General features: G+C 47.8%; 1 protein-coding gene and 1 long non-coding RNA gene across 5 annotated transcripts in view; one reads left to right on the top strand and one right to left on the bottom strand.

Moving 5' to 3' along the window:
• Positions 1-294: 294 nt before the first annotated feature.
• The window catches only part of LOC118379261 (zinc finger protein 271-like), a 36163-nt gene continuing 17566 nt past the window's right edge, over positions 295-18891 (bottom strand). Inside the window, exons 2-8 of the mRNA XM_052503160.1 lie at positions 16406-16618; positions 11256-12217; positions 10867-10951; positions 9666-10681; positions 4064-4337; positions 2670-3859; positions 295-2625 (exon numbers count right to left, since the gene is read on the bottom strand). Of these exons, the coding sequence (XP_052359120.1) occupies positions 2134-2625; positions 2670-3859; positions 4064-4337; positions 9666-10681; positions 10867-10951; positions 11256-11843 (3645 nt within the window). The 5' untranslated portion in view covers positions 11844-12217; positions 16406-16618 and the 3' untranslated portion in view covers positions 295-2133. The remainder of the gene's footprint in view (positions 2626-2669; positions 3860-4063; positions 4338-9665; positions 10682-10866; positions 10952-11255; positions 12218-16405; positions 16619-18891) is intronic.
• Positions 4344-7371, top strand: LOC127919512 (uncharacterized). Of its 4 annotated transcripts, none has more exons than XR_008103175.1 (3): positions 4344-6439; positions 6471-6532; positions 6595-7371. It is a non-coding gene; the product is annotated as an uncharacterized LOC127919512 (long non-coding RNA). The 4 variants fall into 4 exon arrangements; XR_008103177.1 differs by having other exon boundaries at positions 4344-6687; positions 6750-6780; positions 6874-7371; XR_008103176.1 differs by having other exon boundaries at positions 4344-6687; positions 6750-6780; positions 6843-7371.

Here is an 18891-nt window from a genome sequence, read left to right as displayed (position 1 = left end):
CACCAAGTTTATAATATTTCACAAATTTGATGATAGAATTGTCAAAGCCCGTTCAAAAAAAGATGGGGACAAGGACCCCCGGGAGCACGAAGCAGGACGGCGCCACCTGCGCATGGCATTACCAGACTGATTACCGCTGTAGCGAATCGGAAAGCAAACTCACGAGACCTCTGGATGGTTGTACCAGGCTAGATCCTCTCCACTAAAACCAGAAACCACATGTGTTGAGAGGTGTGGTAATAGTGGCATGCCATAGTGTAAACGTCATCTACAACACGTGCCGACTCCGGACAATGAAAGGACTGGCACATTCACCATCTATACTTTTATTTCCATTGTTCACATAACATGATTATGACATCACATGATTATGACATCACATAACATGATTATGACATCACATGATTATGACATCACATAACATGATTATGACATCACATAACATGATTATGACATCACATGATTATGACATCACATCACATGATTATGACATCACGTAACATGATTATGACATCACATCCATATCAATATTCCACAAACACCTCATTCTGAAATGATTGTCCACACACACACACACACGCTTCTTTCAGCAATATCCTACTTTCTAAAACAACTAACATCGTTTGCTAAGACTATGAACATTGATATTAAAAGACAAGTTATTGTAAAGTGTTAAGAACAGGGAAGAAGAGCTATTCTATGGACTACAAACTTAATATTTGGATTGTTGCATAATTATCATATTAATCACATGAATTAACCATAATAAAATAGAAAGAACAATGATCATTTTATTCAAATGTTTATAGATTCCACCGGCTCGTTGGCTCATGTCATTTCTCACGTTGTATTGACTGACGTGTGATAGTATGTTAATCTGCTTTATACTGTTCAGTCTGCCGTCTTTATGCACCTTTTCATGCTTTCAGTCTGCTGTCTTTATGCACCTTTTCATGCTTTCAGTCTGCTGTCTTTATGCACCTTTTCATGCTTTCAGTCTGCTGTCTTTATGCACCTTTTCATGCTTTCAGTCTGCTGTCTTTATGCACCTTTTCATGCTTTCAGTCTGCTGTCTTTATGCACCTTTTCATGCTTTCAGTCTGCTGTCTTTATGCACCTTTTCATGCTTTCAGTCTGCCGTCTTTATGCACCTTTTCATGCTTTCAGTCTGCTGTCTTTATGCACCTTTTCATGCTTTCAGTCTGCCGTCTTTATGCACCTTTTCATGCTTTCAGTCTGCCGTCTTTATGCACCTTTTCATGCTTTCAGTCTGCTGTCTTTATGCACCTTTTCATGCTTTCAGTCTGCTGTCTTTATGCACCTTTTCATGCTTTCAGTCTGCCGTCTTTATGCACCTTTTCATGCTTTCAGTCTGCTGTCTTTATGCACCTTTTCATGCTTTCAGTCTGCTGTCTTTATGCACCTTTTCATGCTTTTTTTATATTTTTTTTATAGTTTAAATGTATTTGATACAAATTGGCTTAATCTTGAAACCATTAACCTTTCACAAAAACATTGCTCACTTAAAATAAAAATACAATTCTTGGAAACATGCATCAGTGTGCAGATATATATATATTTTTACATTATGAGGTCATCATTGTTCATCATTCCCAGTCTAAACCGGCACCTCGTTAGGAGACCAACGGTCATCAATCATCACGATTATCCACCCTACTAGCATCCACTGGACTGTAGAGGCTCCTCCTCTTCACCCTACTAGCATCCACTGGACTGTAGAGGCTCCTCCTCTTCACCCTACTAGCATCCACTGGACTGTAGAGGCTCCTCCTCTTCACCCTACTAGCATCCACTGGACTGTAGAGGCTCCTCCTCCTCCTCTTCACCCTACTAGCATCCACCGACTGTAGAGGCTCCTCCTCCTCCTCTTCACCCTACTAGCATCCACTGACTGTAGAGGCTCCTCCTCCTCCTCTTCACCCTACTAGCATCCACCGACTGTCGAGGCTCCTCCTCCTCTTCACCCTACTAGCATCCACTGACTGTAGAGGCTCCTCCTCCTCCTCTTCACCCTACTAGCATCCACCGACTGTCGAGGCTCCTCCTCCTCTTCACCCTACTAGCATCCACTAACTGCGGAGGCAGCCTCCACTTCTTCATCATCATCAATACTCATGGAATACTCTTCACATCTTTAGTCAGAACCTCTTCAGTTTTTGTGTTCTGATGGATCTTCTTGTGTCGTCCCAGCTTCATAGAACTGGTGAACGTCTTACCACATTCGGCACAGCTGTACGGTCTCTCTCCTGTGTGAGATCTGTTGTGTATCGTGAGTTCAGAAGCTTTTCTGAAGGTTTTCTCGCAGACAGAGCAGGAGAAAGGTCTCTCTCCCGAGTGCGTCTGTAGGTGTTCTTTCAGGCGCCCTGCTTGAGAGAAACTATTCCCGCACACAAAGCAGCAGTGGGGTTTTTCTCCGGTGTGTAACTGCTGGTGTCTTTTCAAGGCAGAGGAGAAGCTGAACCGCTTGTCACAGTGGGGGCAGGGGTACGGTTTCTCTCCCGTGTGCACTTTCTGGTGGTCTTGCAGATGTCTTTTCTGAGTGAACTGCTTCTCGCACACAGAGCAACTGAAGGGCTTCTCTCCTGTGTGGATCCTCATGTGTAACTTGAACGCGGACAACTTCTGGCAATCTCTCCTACATATGTTACAGGTATAGGGACTCTCCCCAGGTGGACTTTGCTGTGCGTTTTGAGGTACGACGCAGTAGTGAAGCGCTTCCCACACACAGAGCAGCAGTGTGGTTTCTCTCCCGAGTGCGTCGGGTAGTGTTCCTTCAAACGCGACAGTTGAACGAAACCTTTCCCACACACTGTGCAAATGTGAGGTTTCTCTTCTCTGTGTAACTTCTTGTGTCTATTCAGAGCTATGGTGGAACCGAACATCTTGTCGCAGTCTGAGCAACCATAAGGTTTTTCAACTGAATGTACACTCTCGTGTCTTCGCAGATGTCCTTTGTGGTTGAACTGCTTCCCACACACAGAGCAGCTGTACCTCAGAGCTGTATTGTGGTTCACCTGGTGTTGTTCAGTTTCTCCTGATGTTGACGGACTCTCCTCTTCCTCAGAACTCAGAGGAGGATTGAGACGAGGAGGATCCAAGTCCAATCCAACTTCTTCTCCATCAGAATTGATCAGAACACTAAATTCCTCCTCCTCCTCCTCATCTTCCTCCTTCAGTCCTTCGTTTTTAGCATTCATCTCTGGTGTTTGGTTGTGGTTGTCAAACTCAACAGGTTGTGGGAGTCCAGGTGGTAGATGGGTCTTCTGATGTTTCCATAGGTTGTGGGAACTGGTGAAGCTCTGGCCACATTCAGTGCAGCTGTAAGGTTTCTCCCCGGTGTGATCTCTGTGGTGTACTTTAAGGTCTGCTGGTCTTGCAAAACTCTTCCTGCATACAGAGCAGGAGTAAGGTTTCTCTCCTGTGTGCGTCCGGAAATGTTGCTTCAAACGCGATGACTGGGTAAAACTCTTCCCACACACAGAGCAGGGGTAAGGTTTCTCTCCAGTGTGCGTCAGCAGGTGTATTTTCATGGCGCCCAAATGGGCAAAATTCATCCCACAGGTGGGGCAGTGGTAAGGTTTCTCTCCAGTGTGAGTTTTCAGATGTGCTTTCAGGTGTCCCTTCTCACGGAATTGGTTTCCACACAAAGTACAGGGGTAAGGCTTCTCTCCTGTGTGAATTCTCATGTGTTTTTGTAGCGCCGATAATTTTTGACAGTCTTTTCCACACACTGAACAGCAGTGAGAGCTCTTAGCGTTGTGATTCTCCTGGTGATGTTCAGGTTCTCCTGATGTAGAGGGACTCTCTTCAATGTCAGAACTCTGACTGGGATTATATCCTGTGTGAAGAAAATTGGAACAGGTTAAACAAAGCAGCAGACGAGTCAAGAGAAAATCCCCAGGTTTTACTGAAATCCTGGCTGGAGGATTCCGGATTTCCTGTTTATTCCCTCCTGATTCCGGGAATCTTCCAACCAGGATTTCTGAAAAACCTGGGCATTTTTGGGAAAGTTTACCTGACTCACAAACTCATCTCAACATACCAAGAAGAGAAGAATCCCAGTCCATTTCTTCTCCATCAGAATTAATCAGCCCAACAACTTCCTCCTCTTCTTCCTCCTCCTCCTCCTCCTCCTCCTCTTCTTCTTCTTCTTCTTCGTCCTCCTCCTCCTCCTCCTCCTCCAGTTCTTCAGTTTTAATCTTCAGTCCAGGTGTTTGCTCCTCCTCTTTAATGTTAACAGTCATCCCAGCAGTTTGAGTGGAGGATTCACTATGGCTCTGGTCAGAAGGCAGAGACTCTGTGGGTTTGTGCCCAGCCTGGTGAGAAAATAATAAACGTTTATTTAGGATGGAGAATAACAATCAAAATGGTTCAAATGGCCTTAAAATGTTATTTCTGGTCCACCAGCCACTAAAATGTCTTACCAACTAAACTATTAATATTAAATGACACCAACAAAACACAAAAAAACAGATGTGCTTTGTAATGTTTCAAAAACATGTGTTGCTAGTAAAAAGTAAAGTGGTATTTAGTCCAATCACTTTTTTGTGGCCCCGTTAAATCAGCCAGTGAAAGTGCAGGGCGCCAAATTCTAACAGAAATCGCATAATTCAAATTCAGCAAACATACAAGTATCTTATACAATTTTAAAAGATAATCTTGTTGTTAATCCCACCACAGAGTACGATTTCAAAAAGGCTTTACAGCGAAAGCACACCAAACGATTATGTTAGGTCACCGCCAAGTCACAGAAAAAAACAGCCATAAAGCAGAAATAGAGATAAAATGAATCACTAACCTTTGATGATCTTCATCAGATGACACTTATAGGACTTCATGTTACACAATACATGTGTGTTTTGTTCGATAAAGTGGATATTAATATCCAGAAATCTCATTTTACATTGGCGTGTTATGTTCAGTAGTTCCAAAACATGCAGTGATTTTGCAGAGTCAATTTACACAAATACTCATAATAAACATTGATAAAAGATACAACTGTTATACATGGAACTTTAGATAAACTTATCTTATTATGCAACCAGTGTCTCAGATTTTTTTTTTTACTTCACGGAAAAATACCATGCAATAATCTGAGTACAGCACTCAGAGACCAAAACAGATATCCGCCATGTTGTGGAGTCAACATTAGTCAGAAATAGCGTTATAAATATGAACTTACCTTTGATGATCTTCATCAGAATGCACTCCCAGGAATCCCAGTTCCACAATAAATGTTTGATTTGTTCAATAAAGTTAATAATTTATGTCCAAATACCTCCTTGTTAGCGCGTTCAGCCCTGTAGTCCATATTAATAATGCCCGAGCAGACACGCGTTTACTAGGAGCTAACTATCACGTGACCACGCATGGTCAGCTGCTCCTACCTCTGACTCGTTCCCCTCTCATTCGGCCCCCATTCACAGTAGAAGCATCAAACAAGGTTCTAAACACTGTTGACATCGAGTGGAAGCCCTAGGAAGTGCAAGATTACCAATACCCCACTATCTGCAATAGGAGATGAGTTGAAAAACTACAAACCTCAGATTTCCCACTTCCTGGTTGGATTTTTTCTCAGGTTTTTGCCTGCCATATGAGTTCTGTTATACTCACAGACATCATTCAAACAGTTTTAGAAACTTCAGAGTGTTTCAGAGTGTCTATCCAAATTAACTAATAATATGCATATCTTAGCTTCTGGGACTGAGTAGCAGGCAGTTTACTCTGGGCACTTTATTCATCCAATACTGCCTCCAGCCATAAGAAGTTTTAAGGGCGGTGGGTCACCGTAGGAACGGGACTCATGTTTGTGCTTGTGAGAGATTGAGTCTGACTAGTAGAAGTGCTACGTTCTCTTCCTAGCGTGTTGAAACTCAAACATTGAAAAACCAACCGAGCTTGTGAACAAAACCACGTAGATCGAAAAGAAAAACAACGTGACACTTCTTCAGTCGACTTTTCTTTTCAAGTAAATTAGACAAACTTTTATACCTGTGCCCAGCGCTTCTAAAAATGAATATTTTAACTCAGCTCTTAGGGTGCGCACAGCCCCCAGCCAGGCAGTGTTGCAGCAGGAGGTGGGATTGGCTATAGGAGTCGCAGCAGGAGGTGGGATAGGCTATAGGAGTCGCAGCAGGAGGTGGGATAGGCTATAGGAGTCGCAGCAGGAGGTGGGATTGGCTATAGGAGTCGCAGCAGGAGGTGGGATAGGCTATAGGAGTCGCAGCAGGAGGTGGGATTGGCTATAGGAGTCGCAGCAGGAGGTGGGATTGGCTATAGGAGTCGCAGCAGGAGGTGGGATAGGCTATAGGAGTCGCAGCAGGAGGTGGGATTGGCTATAGGAGTCGCAGCAGGAGGTGGGATTGGCTATAGGAGTCGCAGCAGGAGGTGGGATAGGCTATAGGAGTCGCAGCAGGAGGTGGGATTGGCTATAGGAGTCGCAGCAGGAGGTGGGATAGGCTATAGGAGTCGCAGCAGGAGGTGGGATAGGCTATAGGAGTCGCAGCAGGAGGTGGGATTGGCTATAGGAGTCGCAGCAGGAGGTGGGATTGGCTATAGGAGTCGCAGCAGGAGGTGGGATAGGCTATAGGAGTCGCAGCAGGAGGTGGGATTGGCTATAGGAGTCGCAGCAGGAGGTGGGATAGGCTATAGGAGTCGCAGCAGGAGGTGGGATTGGCTATAGGAGTCGCAGCAGGAGGTGGGATTGGCTATAGGAGTCGCAGCAGGAGGTGGGATAGGCTATAGGAGTCGCAGCAGGAGGTGGGATAGGCTATAGGAGTCGCAGCAGGAGGTGGGATTGGCTATAGGAGTCGCAGCAGGAGGTGGGATTGGCTATAGGAGTCGCAGCAGGAGGTGGGATTGGCTATAGGAGTCGCAGCAGGAGGTGGGATTGGCTATAGGAGTCGCAGCAGGAGGTGGGATAGGCTATAGGAGTCGCAGCAGGAGGTGGGATTGGCTATAGGAGTCGCAGCAGGAGGTGGGATAGGCTATAGGAGTCGCAGCAGGAGGTGGGATAGGCTATAGGAGTCGCAGCAGGAGGTGGGATAGGCTATAGGAGTCGCAGTTCTAGGACTTTGTGCGATTCATTTTCCAGTTTAGAAACAACACCGGCAGATGGCGGGTGTTAATTTTAGGCCCTGGCCACCAGAATGAAGAGACGTTGGAGTCACTTTCCCAGGATACAGATTAAACTTCTGTGTTCTCGTGACAGTGCAAGTGGTTTCACACTGTCTAGGGAGCAGAGTCCACGAGACTCAAAGGAGACAGGTGACAGGTGACAGGTGACAGCGTAGTGCAAATTAAGATAAAAGGCTCATTAAAATCTTAGATCTTCCAGAGCTCTACAGGGGTCACACTTTAAAACTGAGTTAACAAAATCATCAAGGCAACAGGACTAGCCAGACGCTGCAGGACAGGACTAGCCAGACAGGACAGGACTAGCCAGACGCTGCAGGACAGGACTAGCCAGACAGGACAGGACTAGCCAGACGCTGCAGGACAGGACTAGCCAGACGGTGCAGGACAGGACTAGCCAGACGCTGCAGGACAGGACTAGCCAGACGCTGCAGGACAGGACTAGCCAGACGCTGCAGGACAGGACTAGCCAGACGCTGCAGGACAGGACTAGCCAGACGGTGCAGGACAGGACTAGCCAGACGGTGCAGGACAGGACTAGCCAGACGGTGCAGGACAGGACTAGCAAGACGGTGCAGGACAGGACTAGCCAGACGCTGCAGGACAGGACTAGCCAGACGGTGCAGGACTAGCGCGACGCGGCAGGACTAGCCAGACGCTGCAGGACAGGACTAGCCAAACGCTGCAGGACAGGACTAGCCAGACGCTGCAGGACAGGACTAGCCAAACGCTGCAGGACAGGACTAGCCAGACGCTGCAGGACAGTACTAGCCAGACGCTGCAGGACAGGACTAGCCAGACGCTGCAGGACAGGACAAGCCAAACGCTGCAGGACAGGACAAGCCAGACGGTGCAGGACAGGACTAGCCAAACGGTGCAGGACAGGACTAGCCAGACGCTGCAGGACAGGACTAGCCAGACGCTGCAGGACAGGACTAGCCAAACGGTGCAGGACAGGACTAGCCAGACGCTGCAGGACAGGACTAGCAAACGCTGCAGGACAGGACTAGCCAGGCGGCTGCAGGACAGGACTAGCCAAACGCTGCAGGACAGGACTAGCCAGACGCTGCAGGACAGGACTAGCCAGACGCTGCAGGACAGGACTAGCCAGACGCTGCAGGACAGGACTAGCCAGACGCTGCAAGACAGGACTAGCCAAACGCTGCAGGACAGGACTAGCCAAAGGTGCAGGACAGAACTAGCCAGACGCTGCAGGACAGGACTAGCCAGACGCTGCAGGACAGGACTAGCCAGACGCTGCAGGACAGGACTAGCCAGACGCTGCAGGACAGGACTAGCCAGACGCTGCAGGACAGGACTAGCCAGACGCTGCAGGACAGGACTAGCCAGACGCTGCAGGACAGGACTAGCCAAACGCTGCAGGACAGGACTAGCCAGACGCTGCAGGACAGGACTAGCCAGACGCTGCAGGACAGGACTAGCCAGACGCTGCAGGACAGGACTAGCCAGACGCTGCAGGACAGGACTAGCCAAACGCTGCAGGACAGGACTAGCCAAACGCTGCAGGACAGGACTAGCCAGACGCTGCAGGACAGGACTAGCCAGACGCTGCAGGACAGGACTAGCCAGACGCTGCAGGACAGGACTAGCCAGACGCTGCAGGACAGGACTAGCCAGACGCTGCAGGACAGGACTAGCCAGACGCTGCAGGACAGGACTAGCCAGACGCTGCAGGACAGGACTAGCCAGACGCTGCAGGACAGGACTAGCCAAACGGTGCAGGACAGGACTAGCCAGACGCTGCAGGACAGGACTAGCCAGACGCTGCAGGACAGGACTAGCCAGACGCTGCAGGACAGGACTAGCCAGACGCTGCAGGACAGGACTAGCCAAACGGTGCAGGACAGGACTAGCCAGACGCTGCAGGACAGGACTAGCCAGACGCTGCAGGACAGGACTAGCCAAACGGTGCAGGACAGGACTAGCCAAACCTCAAGTGCTCTTCAGAACGCTCTTTCCCCATAGTGAGAGCTGCAGACCTTTAAGTCTATAGGGAGTCCATTAGAGGGCTGCCTCACCCTTGTTAAGGGAACCACGCTCAGCTGGTATCGAGGCTTGGCCCTGCTGCACCACAGTCCTGACTAAAATGCACGCTCAATGGAGAGTCTCCCAATGGATCATTTTTGTAAATTTTTTATTTTATTTTACCTTTATTTAACTAGGCAAGTCAGTTAAGAACAAATTCTTACTTAAGTTGATAACCCACTGTTCCCGATAGGCTAACTGCCTTGTTCAGGGGCAGAACAACAGATTTTTACCTTGTAAGCTCAGGAATTCGATCCAGCAACCTTTTGGTTACTGGCCCATTGCTCTAACCACTCGGCTAATGCTTAGTCCAGGGCTAGTCTTAATCTGTGTCTGGGATATGGGCCTTTAGAATTAAAGGTGAAAGATTGGCCCAAATATGAAGGACAATAGTTTAGCTTTATTGAGAGGAACACGGCAACTTGGACAAAAGTTTGGTTGATAGGATAATGATTTCCACCGACCTTGACCAGTATATTCGGGAAGACAGCCGCATCTTGTAGAAGTAGAATCCCACTCCCAGTAGCCTGGTTAAGGCTCACAGCACCACAGATCCCCGAAGAGTTACGCTGGTGTCTCAGTAGGTTCTCAGAGAGCGAGAACCTCATTCCACACCCGGAGCACTGGTACGGTTTCTCGCCAGTGTGAACTCTCTGGTGTTTCAGCAGCTTTGACTCGATAGTGAAACTCTTCCCACATTCGGTGCATTGGTACAGGTTCTCCCCAGTGTGGATTCTCTGATGTTCCTTCAGCTTGGTTGAAGTGGAGAAGCTCTGGTCACAATGGATACAGTTGTAGAAGTTGACTCCAGTGTGTGATTGGGCATGTATTTTCAAGGACACCAGTTGAGCAAATCCCTTACCGCATTCTCCACATTGGTACGGCGTTTCTCCGGTGTGGAGTCGTTCATGCTTCACCAGTGTCCCAGATAGAGCAAAGCGCTTGGGGCAGTAGGAGCAGCAGTAAGGTCTCTCGCCAGTGTGCACTCTCTCGTGGTTCTTCAGCTTGGCCGCAGTGGAGAAAGTCTTTTCACAATGAGCGCAGAGGAAAGGTTTTTCCCCTGTGTGTGTCTGTTGGTGAGATTTTAGGTGCGCCAACTGAGAAAAACTCTTCCCGCACTCAAGGCAGCTATAAGGTTTCTCACCCGAGTGCAACAACTGGTGTCTCTTCAAGTCTCCCATGTGAGTAAACCTGCTCCCGCAGTCAGAGCAGGGGTACGGCTTCTCTCCACTGTGCACTTTCTGGTGCGTCTTGAGGTTTGCGGCTTGGGAGAAGCCCTTCCCACACACCATACACTCGTAAGGCTTCTCTCCTGTGTGTGTTCTCTGGTGTAGCATTAGTTTGTAGGAGCTGGATAGTTCTTTTCCACACGTTGAGCAGATGTGAGGGCCCAGAGCTTTGTTGTTCTCCTGGTGTTGGTCAGGTCCTCCTAATGTAGAGGGACTCTCCTCACTCTCAGAGCAATGGTCAGGTCTCTCTGCTGTGGTAAAGAGGTCGTATGGATAAGTAAGCACCTTAAATATGTGAAGATTTGAGACTGTCAATAATATAGATGTTTCTTATTTGGGTAATTGGAAATACACAATTTATTTAAATTTCCTAAAATAAAGTAAACGTGAATGTGTAGGCTAACCCATACCTTAATAAATTAATCTTTGAACTCACCAAAAGCAGGATCTTCCTCCTCTTCTTTTACTTTGACATCTAGTACTAGACTGAGACCAGACTCCTCTACAACTGTGGGTTCAACCTGGTTGTTTTGGTCAACATAAGCCTCGGGTTAATAATCAGACAACTCACTCAGTATAATATGTCAACAGCAGCATTAATCTTAGTTATATTGTGTTAAGGGTATTAATGACTGGTTTAAGGGTGCAAAATTCCAGTAACTTTCTTTAAAAAATTCCCAAGTTTTCCAGAAATACAGGTTGGATGATTCCTGGAATCAGAAAGAAATAAGCAGGAAATCTGGAATCCACCAACAGATAAAATAAAAAACGTATTAAGAAAGAAAATAAATACAAAATTGCACTGGATACACCATATAAACCTACCGTACTGGTACCATCCACAGAGGTGGCCTCCTGCCGCGTATTGGTACCATCCACAGAGGTGGCCTCCTGCCGCTGTGACCCACCCGGTATACCTTCATGGATACGACGACGGTGACTGGTCCTATTCGCTGACGAGGAGAAACTCTTCCCGCAGTCGGCGCACTGGAATGGTTTCTCTCCGGTGTGAACCCTCTGGTGTCTTTTAAGGAGTGACGACGACGAGAACCTCTTCTCGCATTGAGAGCAGTGGTACGGTTTCTCTCCGGTGTGCTGGCGCATGTGTATCTTTAAGGTCCATGGCTGAGTGAATTCCTTCCCACATTCTGAGCAGCTGTACGGCTTGGCGGTACTATTCGCTTCGCTTATGTGGGATTGTTCATGTCTTGTTAGAGAGCTTGGGAAAACAAAGGTCTTTTTGCATGTGGAACACTGGTACGGTCTCTCCCCAGTGTGCATCCTCTGGTGCATCTTGAGCTCTGCTGCAGAGTTGCAGCCCCTCTCACACTCAGAGCATGGGAAAGGTTTTTTCATGCTGAGTTTCTGCTTCTCTCCGACGTGCGTCATCATGTGGACCTTCAAGTGCCACATACGTGAGAAACTCTTCCCACACACAGAGCAGTGGCAAGGTTTCTCTCCGGTGTGTGTCCGATGGTGTAGTTTTAACTCTCCTTGGCTGACAAACCTCTTCCAACAGTTCTTTTCCGGGCAGATGTACGGTTTCTCTCCTGTGTGCAACCTCTCGTGTGTTTTGAGGGTCCCTGTATCACTGAATCTCTTCCCGCACACAGAGCAAGGATATGGTTTCTCTCCTGTGTGCGTTCTAAGATGTCTCTGTAGTTTTGATGGGTGAGGAAACTCTTTCCCACACTCCGGGCAGCGGTAAAACGTCTTCTTAGGTGCGCGATTCTCCTGGCGTCGTTCTGCTGACGCCTCATCACTAGAGCTGGGGTTTGGACTCTCTCCTGTTACAACAGTAAGGATAAAACAAGTTATGATGCGTCCCAGATGCTACCCTATTTCCTATATAGCACACTACTTTTGACCTGGCACTATACAGGAACTAGGGTATCATAATCTACTGTAGCGCTCTAGGTTCATGTATTAAAACTAATAAATTATAGGATGATAGGAGGTAGGGAGGCTGTGGGTAGGAGGTAGGGGGCTGTGGGTAGGAGGGGGGCTGTGGGTAGGAGGCTGTGGGTAGGGGGTGTGGGTAGGAGGTAGGGGGGGGCTGTGGGTAGGAGGTAGGGGTGTGGGTAGGGGGTGTGGGTAGGAGGTAGGGGGTGTGGGTAGGAGGTGTGGGTAGGGGGCTGTGGGTAGGAGGCTGTGGGTAGGGGGGGGGGCTGTGGGTAGGAGGTAGGGGGCTGTGGGTAGGGGGTGTGGGTAGGAGGTAGGGAGCTGTGGGTAGGAGGCTGTGGGTAGGGGTGTGGGTAGGAGGCTGTGGGTAGGGGGCTGTGGGTAGGGGGCTGTGGGTAGGGGTAGGGGGGCTGTGGGTAGGAGGTAGGGGGCTGTGGGTAGGGGCTGTGGGTAGGGGGCTGTGGGTAGGAGGTAGGGAGCTGTGGGTAGGAGGCTGTGGGTAGGGGGTGTGGGTAGGGGTTAGTGGGTGTGGGTAGGAGGTAGGGGCTGTGGGTAGGAGGCTGTGGGTAGGGGTGTGGGTGGAGGTAGGGGGTAGGGAGGCTGTGGGTAGGGGGTGGGGGTAGGAGGTAGGGGGTGTGGAAGTAGGAGGTAGGGGGTGGGGTAGGGGTAGGAGGTAGGGGGTGGTGGGGTAGGGGTGTGGGTAGGAGGCTGTGGGAAATAAAATAACAATAAATGTGTCTGCTGTGACAGAAATAAAATAACAATAAATGTAACTTCTGTCTCAAGAGAAAAAAATAACCGTAAAAACCATTTAAAATAGGCATTTATTTTAGCGATAAAAAAGAAAAAAAAAAAAAAGTTGGATGTGTCTGACTAGGACTTTATCCCCTCCCCTAGTGGTGAAGGAGACGTGTCAATGAAAGTTTGCATCACGTGGAATTGAAAATCGCCCGGCAACAAGGAAAGCAGGTCCGGGACCAGGCTAATTAATTGCCCACATGGGACAATAAAGCTGGAATCTTTAAATGGTGAAACTAACACGTCCCTTTAATATTTCAAGAAAGACGTTACATCACTACAACCAACACTGTTATTTCCCCCTCAGACATCACTACAACCAACACTGTTCTTTCCCCCTCAGACATCACTACAGCCAACACTGTTCTTTCCCCCTCAGACATCACTACAACCAACACTGTTCTTTCCCCCTCAGACATCACTAAAGCCAACACTGTTCTTTCCCCTCAGACATCACTACAACCAACACTGTTCTTTCCCCCTCAGACATCACTACAACCAACACTGTTCTTTCCCCCTCAGACATCACTACAGCCAACACTGTTCTTTCCCCCTCAGACATCACTACAACCAACACTGTTCTTTCCCCCTCAGACATCACTACAGCCAACACTGTTCTTTCCCCCTCAGACATCACTACAACCAACACTGTTCTTTCCCCCTCAGACATCACTACAACCAACACTGTTCTTTCCCCCTCAGACATCATTACAACCAACACTGTTCTTTCCCCCTCAGACATCACTACAACCAACACTGTTCTTTCCCCCTCAGACATCATTACAACCAACACTGTTCTTTTCCCCCTCAGACATCACTACAACCAACACTGTTCTTTCCCCCTCAGACATCACTACAACCAACACTGTTCTTTCCCCCTCAGACATCACTACAGCCAACACTGTTCTTTCCCCTCAGACATCACTACAGCCAACACTGTTCTTTCCCCCTCAGACATCACTACAACCAACACTGTTCTTTCCCCCTCAGACATCATTACAACCAACACTGTTCTTTCCCCCTCAGACATCACTACAACCAACACTGTTCTTTCCCCCTCAGACATCATTACAACCAACACTGTTCTTTCCCCCAGACATCACTACAACCAACACTGTTCTTTCCCCCTCAGACATCACTACAACCAACACTGTTCTTTCCCCCTCAGACATCACTACAACCAACACTGTTCTTTCCCCCTCAGACATCATTACAACCAACACTGTTCTTTTCCCCCTCAGACATCATTACAGCCAACACTGTTCTTTCCCCCTCAGACATCACTACAACCAACACTGTTCTTTCCCCCTCAGACATCACTACAGCCAACACTGTTCTTTCCCCCTCAGACATCATTACAGCCAACACTGTTCTTTCCCCCTCAGACATCACTACAACCAACACTGTTCTTTCCCCCTCAGACATCATTACAGCCAACACTGTTCTTTCCCCCTCAGACATCACTACAACCAACACTGTTCTTTCCCCTCAGACATCATTACAGCCAACACTGTTCTTTCCCCCTCAGACATCACTACAACCAACACTGTTCTTTCCCCCTCAGACATCACTACAACCAACACTGTTCTTTCCCCCTCAGACATCACTACAACCAACACTGTTCTTTCCCCCTCAGACATCACTACAACCAACACTGTTCTTTCCCCCTCAGACATCATTACAGCCAACACTGTTCTTTCCCCCTCAGACATCACTACAACCAACACTGTTCTTTCCCCTCAGACATCATTACAGCCAACACTGTTCTTTCCCCCTCAGACATCACTACAACCAACACTGTTCTTTCCCCCTCAGACATCATTACAGCCAACACTGTTCTTTCCCCCTCAGACATCACTACAACCAACACTGTTCTTTCCCCCTCAGACATCACTACAGCCAACACTGTTCTTTCCCCCTCAGACATCACTACAACCAACACTGTTCTTTCCCCCTCAGACATCATTACAGCCAACACTGTTCTTTCCCCCTCAGACATCACTACAACCAACACTGTTCTTTCCCCTCAGACATCACTACAACCAACACTGTTCTTTCCCTCCTCAGACATCACTACAACCAACACTGTTCTTTCCCCCTCAGACATCATTACAACCAACACTGTTCTTTCCCCTCAGACATCAAACTACAACTGTCAACACTGTTCTGTTTCCCTCCTCAGACATTGCATGGGTGACAGAACAGCAGATCTGTTTCCCAACAAAAAACGGGTGGCTCTGCTGCTCACATCCTGTTTCATCTACAAAAAATAAAACATAGCAGAGAGTCTGTCTGGGGCAAAGAGTGGCTCTGTTTCCCCTAATGGGGCAAAGAGTGTCTCTGTTTCCCCTAATGGGGCAAAGAGTGTCTCTGTTTCCCCTAATGGGGCAAAGAGTGTCTCTGTTTCCCTAATGGGGCAAAGAGTGGCTCTGTTTCCCCTAATGGGGCAAAGAGTGGCTCTGTTTCCCCTAATGGGGCAAAGAGTGGCTCTGTTTCCCCTAATGGGGCAAAGAGTGGCTCTGTTTCCCCTAATGGGGCAAAGAGTGTCTCTGTTTCCCCTAATGGGGCAAAGAGTGTCTCTGTTTCCCTAATGGGGCAAAGAGTGTCTCTGTTTCCCTAACGGGGCAAAGAGTGTCTCTGTTTCCCCTAATGGGGCAAAGAGTGTCTCTGTTTCCCCTAATGGGGCAAAGAGTGGCTCTGTTTCCCCTAATGGGGCAAAGAGTGTCTCTGTTTCCCCTAATGGGGCAAAGAGTGTCTCTGTTTCCCCTAATGGGGCAAAGAGTGTCTCTGTTTCCCTAATGGGGCAAAGAGTGTCTCTGTTTCCCTAATGGGGCAAAGAGTGTCTCTGTTTCCCCTAATGGGGCAAAGAGTGTCTCTGTTTCCCTAATGGGGCAAAGAGTGGCTCTGTTTCCCCTAATGGGGCAAAGAGTGGCTCTGTTTCCCCTAATGGGGCAAAGAGTGGCTCTGTTTCCCCTAATGGGGCAAAGAGTGGCTCTGTTTCCCCTAATGGGGCAAAGAGTGGCTCTGTTTCCCCTAATGAGGCAAAGAGTGGCTCTGTTTCCCCTAATGGGGCAAAGAGTGGCTCTGTTTCCCCTAATGAGGCAAAGAGTGGCTCTGTTTCCCCTAATGGGGCAAAGAGTGCCTCTGTTTCCCCTAATGGGGCAAAGAGTGCCTCTGTTTCCCCTAATGAGGATTCCATCTTTAAAGACTCATCAAATTGAACTGTCCTCTTGAGAACCATTTTATTTCTAGTTAACATTCAGTCGGCTACTTACCTGTATAATTAAAACTCCACTCCTCTAAATCTTCTTCCTCCTCTTTGACTACGATGTTAAATCTAGGTATTTCACTGAAGCTGCCAAGGCCTCCAGGGTAACCAATCTCCTGCCCCTGCGGTGTGTGTCCCGGTCACCGTGGTTACCGTCAGGACCCAGTGACAGCGTTGGTTGGGGTTCAGTTGAGCAGGATGGGGACGGCCCACCAAAGTCCTAGAATACAGAATCAAGTCAAATTGTATTTAAAGCGCATTTAAAAAAAAAAAAATCGCAACACACTGTATAGTAAAACATAAACAGTCAGTGCACTTGTCAGTTAAAAAACACATCATTTAAGAACCACCTTCTTCTGACTCATTAGCCTGCTGTGGGTTTACAAGCCTGTATGAAAGGTATTCTACGGTGACCCTTGACCCTATACACACATTAGCCTGCTGTGGGTTAACAAGCCTGTATGAAAGGTATTCTACGGTGACCCTTGACCCTATTCACACTCATTAGCCTGCTGTGGGTTTACAAGCCTGTATGAAAGGTATTCTACGGTGACCCTTGACCCTATTCACACTCATTAGCCTGCTGTGGGTTAACAAGCCTGTATGAAAGGTATTCTACGGTGACCCTTGACCCTATTCACACTCATTAGCCTGCTGTGGGTTTACAAGCCTGTATGAAAGGTATTCTACGGTGACCCTTGACCTATTCACACTCATTAGCCTGCTGTGGGTTTACAAGCCTGTATGAAAGGTATTCTACGGTGACCCTTGACCCTATACACACATTAGCCTGCTGTGGGTTAACAAGCCTGTATGAAAGGTATTCTACGGTGACCCTGACCCTATTCACACTCATTAGCCTGCTGTGGGTTTACAAGCCTGTATGAAAGGTATTCTGTTTGACCCTTGACCCTATACACACATTAGCCTGCTGTGGGTTAACAAGCCTGTATGAAAGGTATTCTCTGTGACCCTTGACCCTATTCACACTCATTAGCCTGCTGTGGGTTTACAAGCCTGTATGAAAGGTATTCTACGGTGACCCTTGACCCTATACACACATTAGCCTGCTGTGGGTTAACAAGCCTGTATGAAAGGTATTCTACGGTGACCCTTGACCCTATTCACACTCATTAGCCTGCTGTGGGTTAACAAGCCTGTATGAAAGGTATTCTACGGTGACCCTTGACCCTATTCACACTCATTAGCCTGCTGTGGGTTTACAAGCCTGTATGAAAGGTATTCTCTGTGACCCTTGACCCTATACACACATTAGCCTGCTGTGGGTTAACAAGCCTGTATGAAAGGAGGCATATGAGTATTCTACGGTGACCCTGTGACCCTATTCACACTCATTAGCCTGCTGTGGGTTTACAAGCCTGTTTGAAAGGTATTCTACGGTGACCTTGACCCTATACACACATTGCCTGCTGTGGGTTAACAAGCTCTGTATGAAAGGTATGCTCTGACCCTTGACCCCTATTCACACTCATTAGCCTGCTCTGTTTACAAGCCTGTATGGGGCAAAGGTATTCTCTGTGACCCTTGACCCTATACACACATTAGCCTGCTGTGGGTTAACAAGCCTGTATGAAAGGTATTCTCTGTGACCCTTGACCCTATTCACACTCATTAGCCTGCTGTGGGTTTACAAGCCTGTTATGAAAGGTATTCTACGGTGACCCTTGACCCTATACACACATTAGCCTGCTGTGGGTTAACAAGCCTGTATGAAAGGTATTCTACGGTGACCCTTGACCCTATTCACACTCATTAGCCTGCTGTGGGTTTACAAGCCTGTATGAAAGGTATTCTACGGTGACCCTTGACCCTATACACACATTAGCCTGCTGTGGGTTAACAAGCCTGTATTTAAAGGTATTCTACGGTGACCCTTGACCCTATTCACACTCATTAGCCTGCTGTGGGTTAACAAGCCTGTATGAAAGGTATTCTACGGTGACCCTTGACCCTATTCACACTCATTAGCCTGCTGTGGGTTTACAAGCCTGTATGAAAGGTATTCTACGGTGACCCTTGACCCTATACACACATTAGCCTGCTGTGGGTTAACAAGCCTGTATGAAAGGTATTCTACGGTGACCCTTGACCCTATTCACACTCATTAGCCTGCTGTGGGTTAACAAGCCTGTATGAAAGGTATTCTACGGTGACCCTTGACCCTATTCACACTCATTAGCCTGCTGTGGGTTTACAAGCCTGTATGAAAGGTATTCTACGGTGACCCTTGACCCTATTCCCTCGGAGTCTCAGGGTGAGTAGGAATATGCACACACAAAAAACAACATAATTCACATGTGCGTGTTAATACATACCGGTACATGTGTATGTCAATACATACCGGTACATGTGCGTTCAATACATACCGGTACATGTGCGTGTCAATACATACCGGTACGCGTGAATATTAATACATACCGGTACATGTGTATATTAATACATACTGGTACATGTGTATATTAATACATACTG

The sequence above is a fragment of the Oncorhynchus keta genome, unplaced genomic scaffold (assembly GCF_023373465.1).
Source record: "Oncorhynchus keta strain PuntledgeMale-10-30-2019 unplaced genomic scaffold, Oket_V2 Un_contig_16860_pilon_pilon, whole genome shotgun sequence".
Lineage (NCBI taxonomy): Eukaryota > Metazoa > Chordata > Actinopteri > Salmoniformes > Salmonidae > Oncorhynchus > Oncorhynchus keta.
This window is presented reverse-complemented; position numbering and strand designations above follow the sequence as displayed.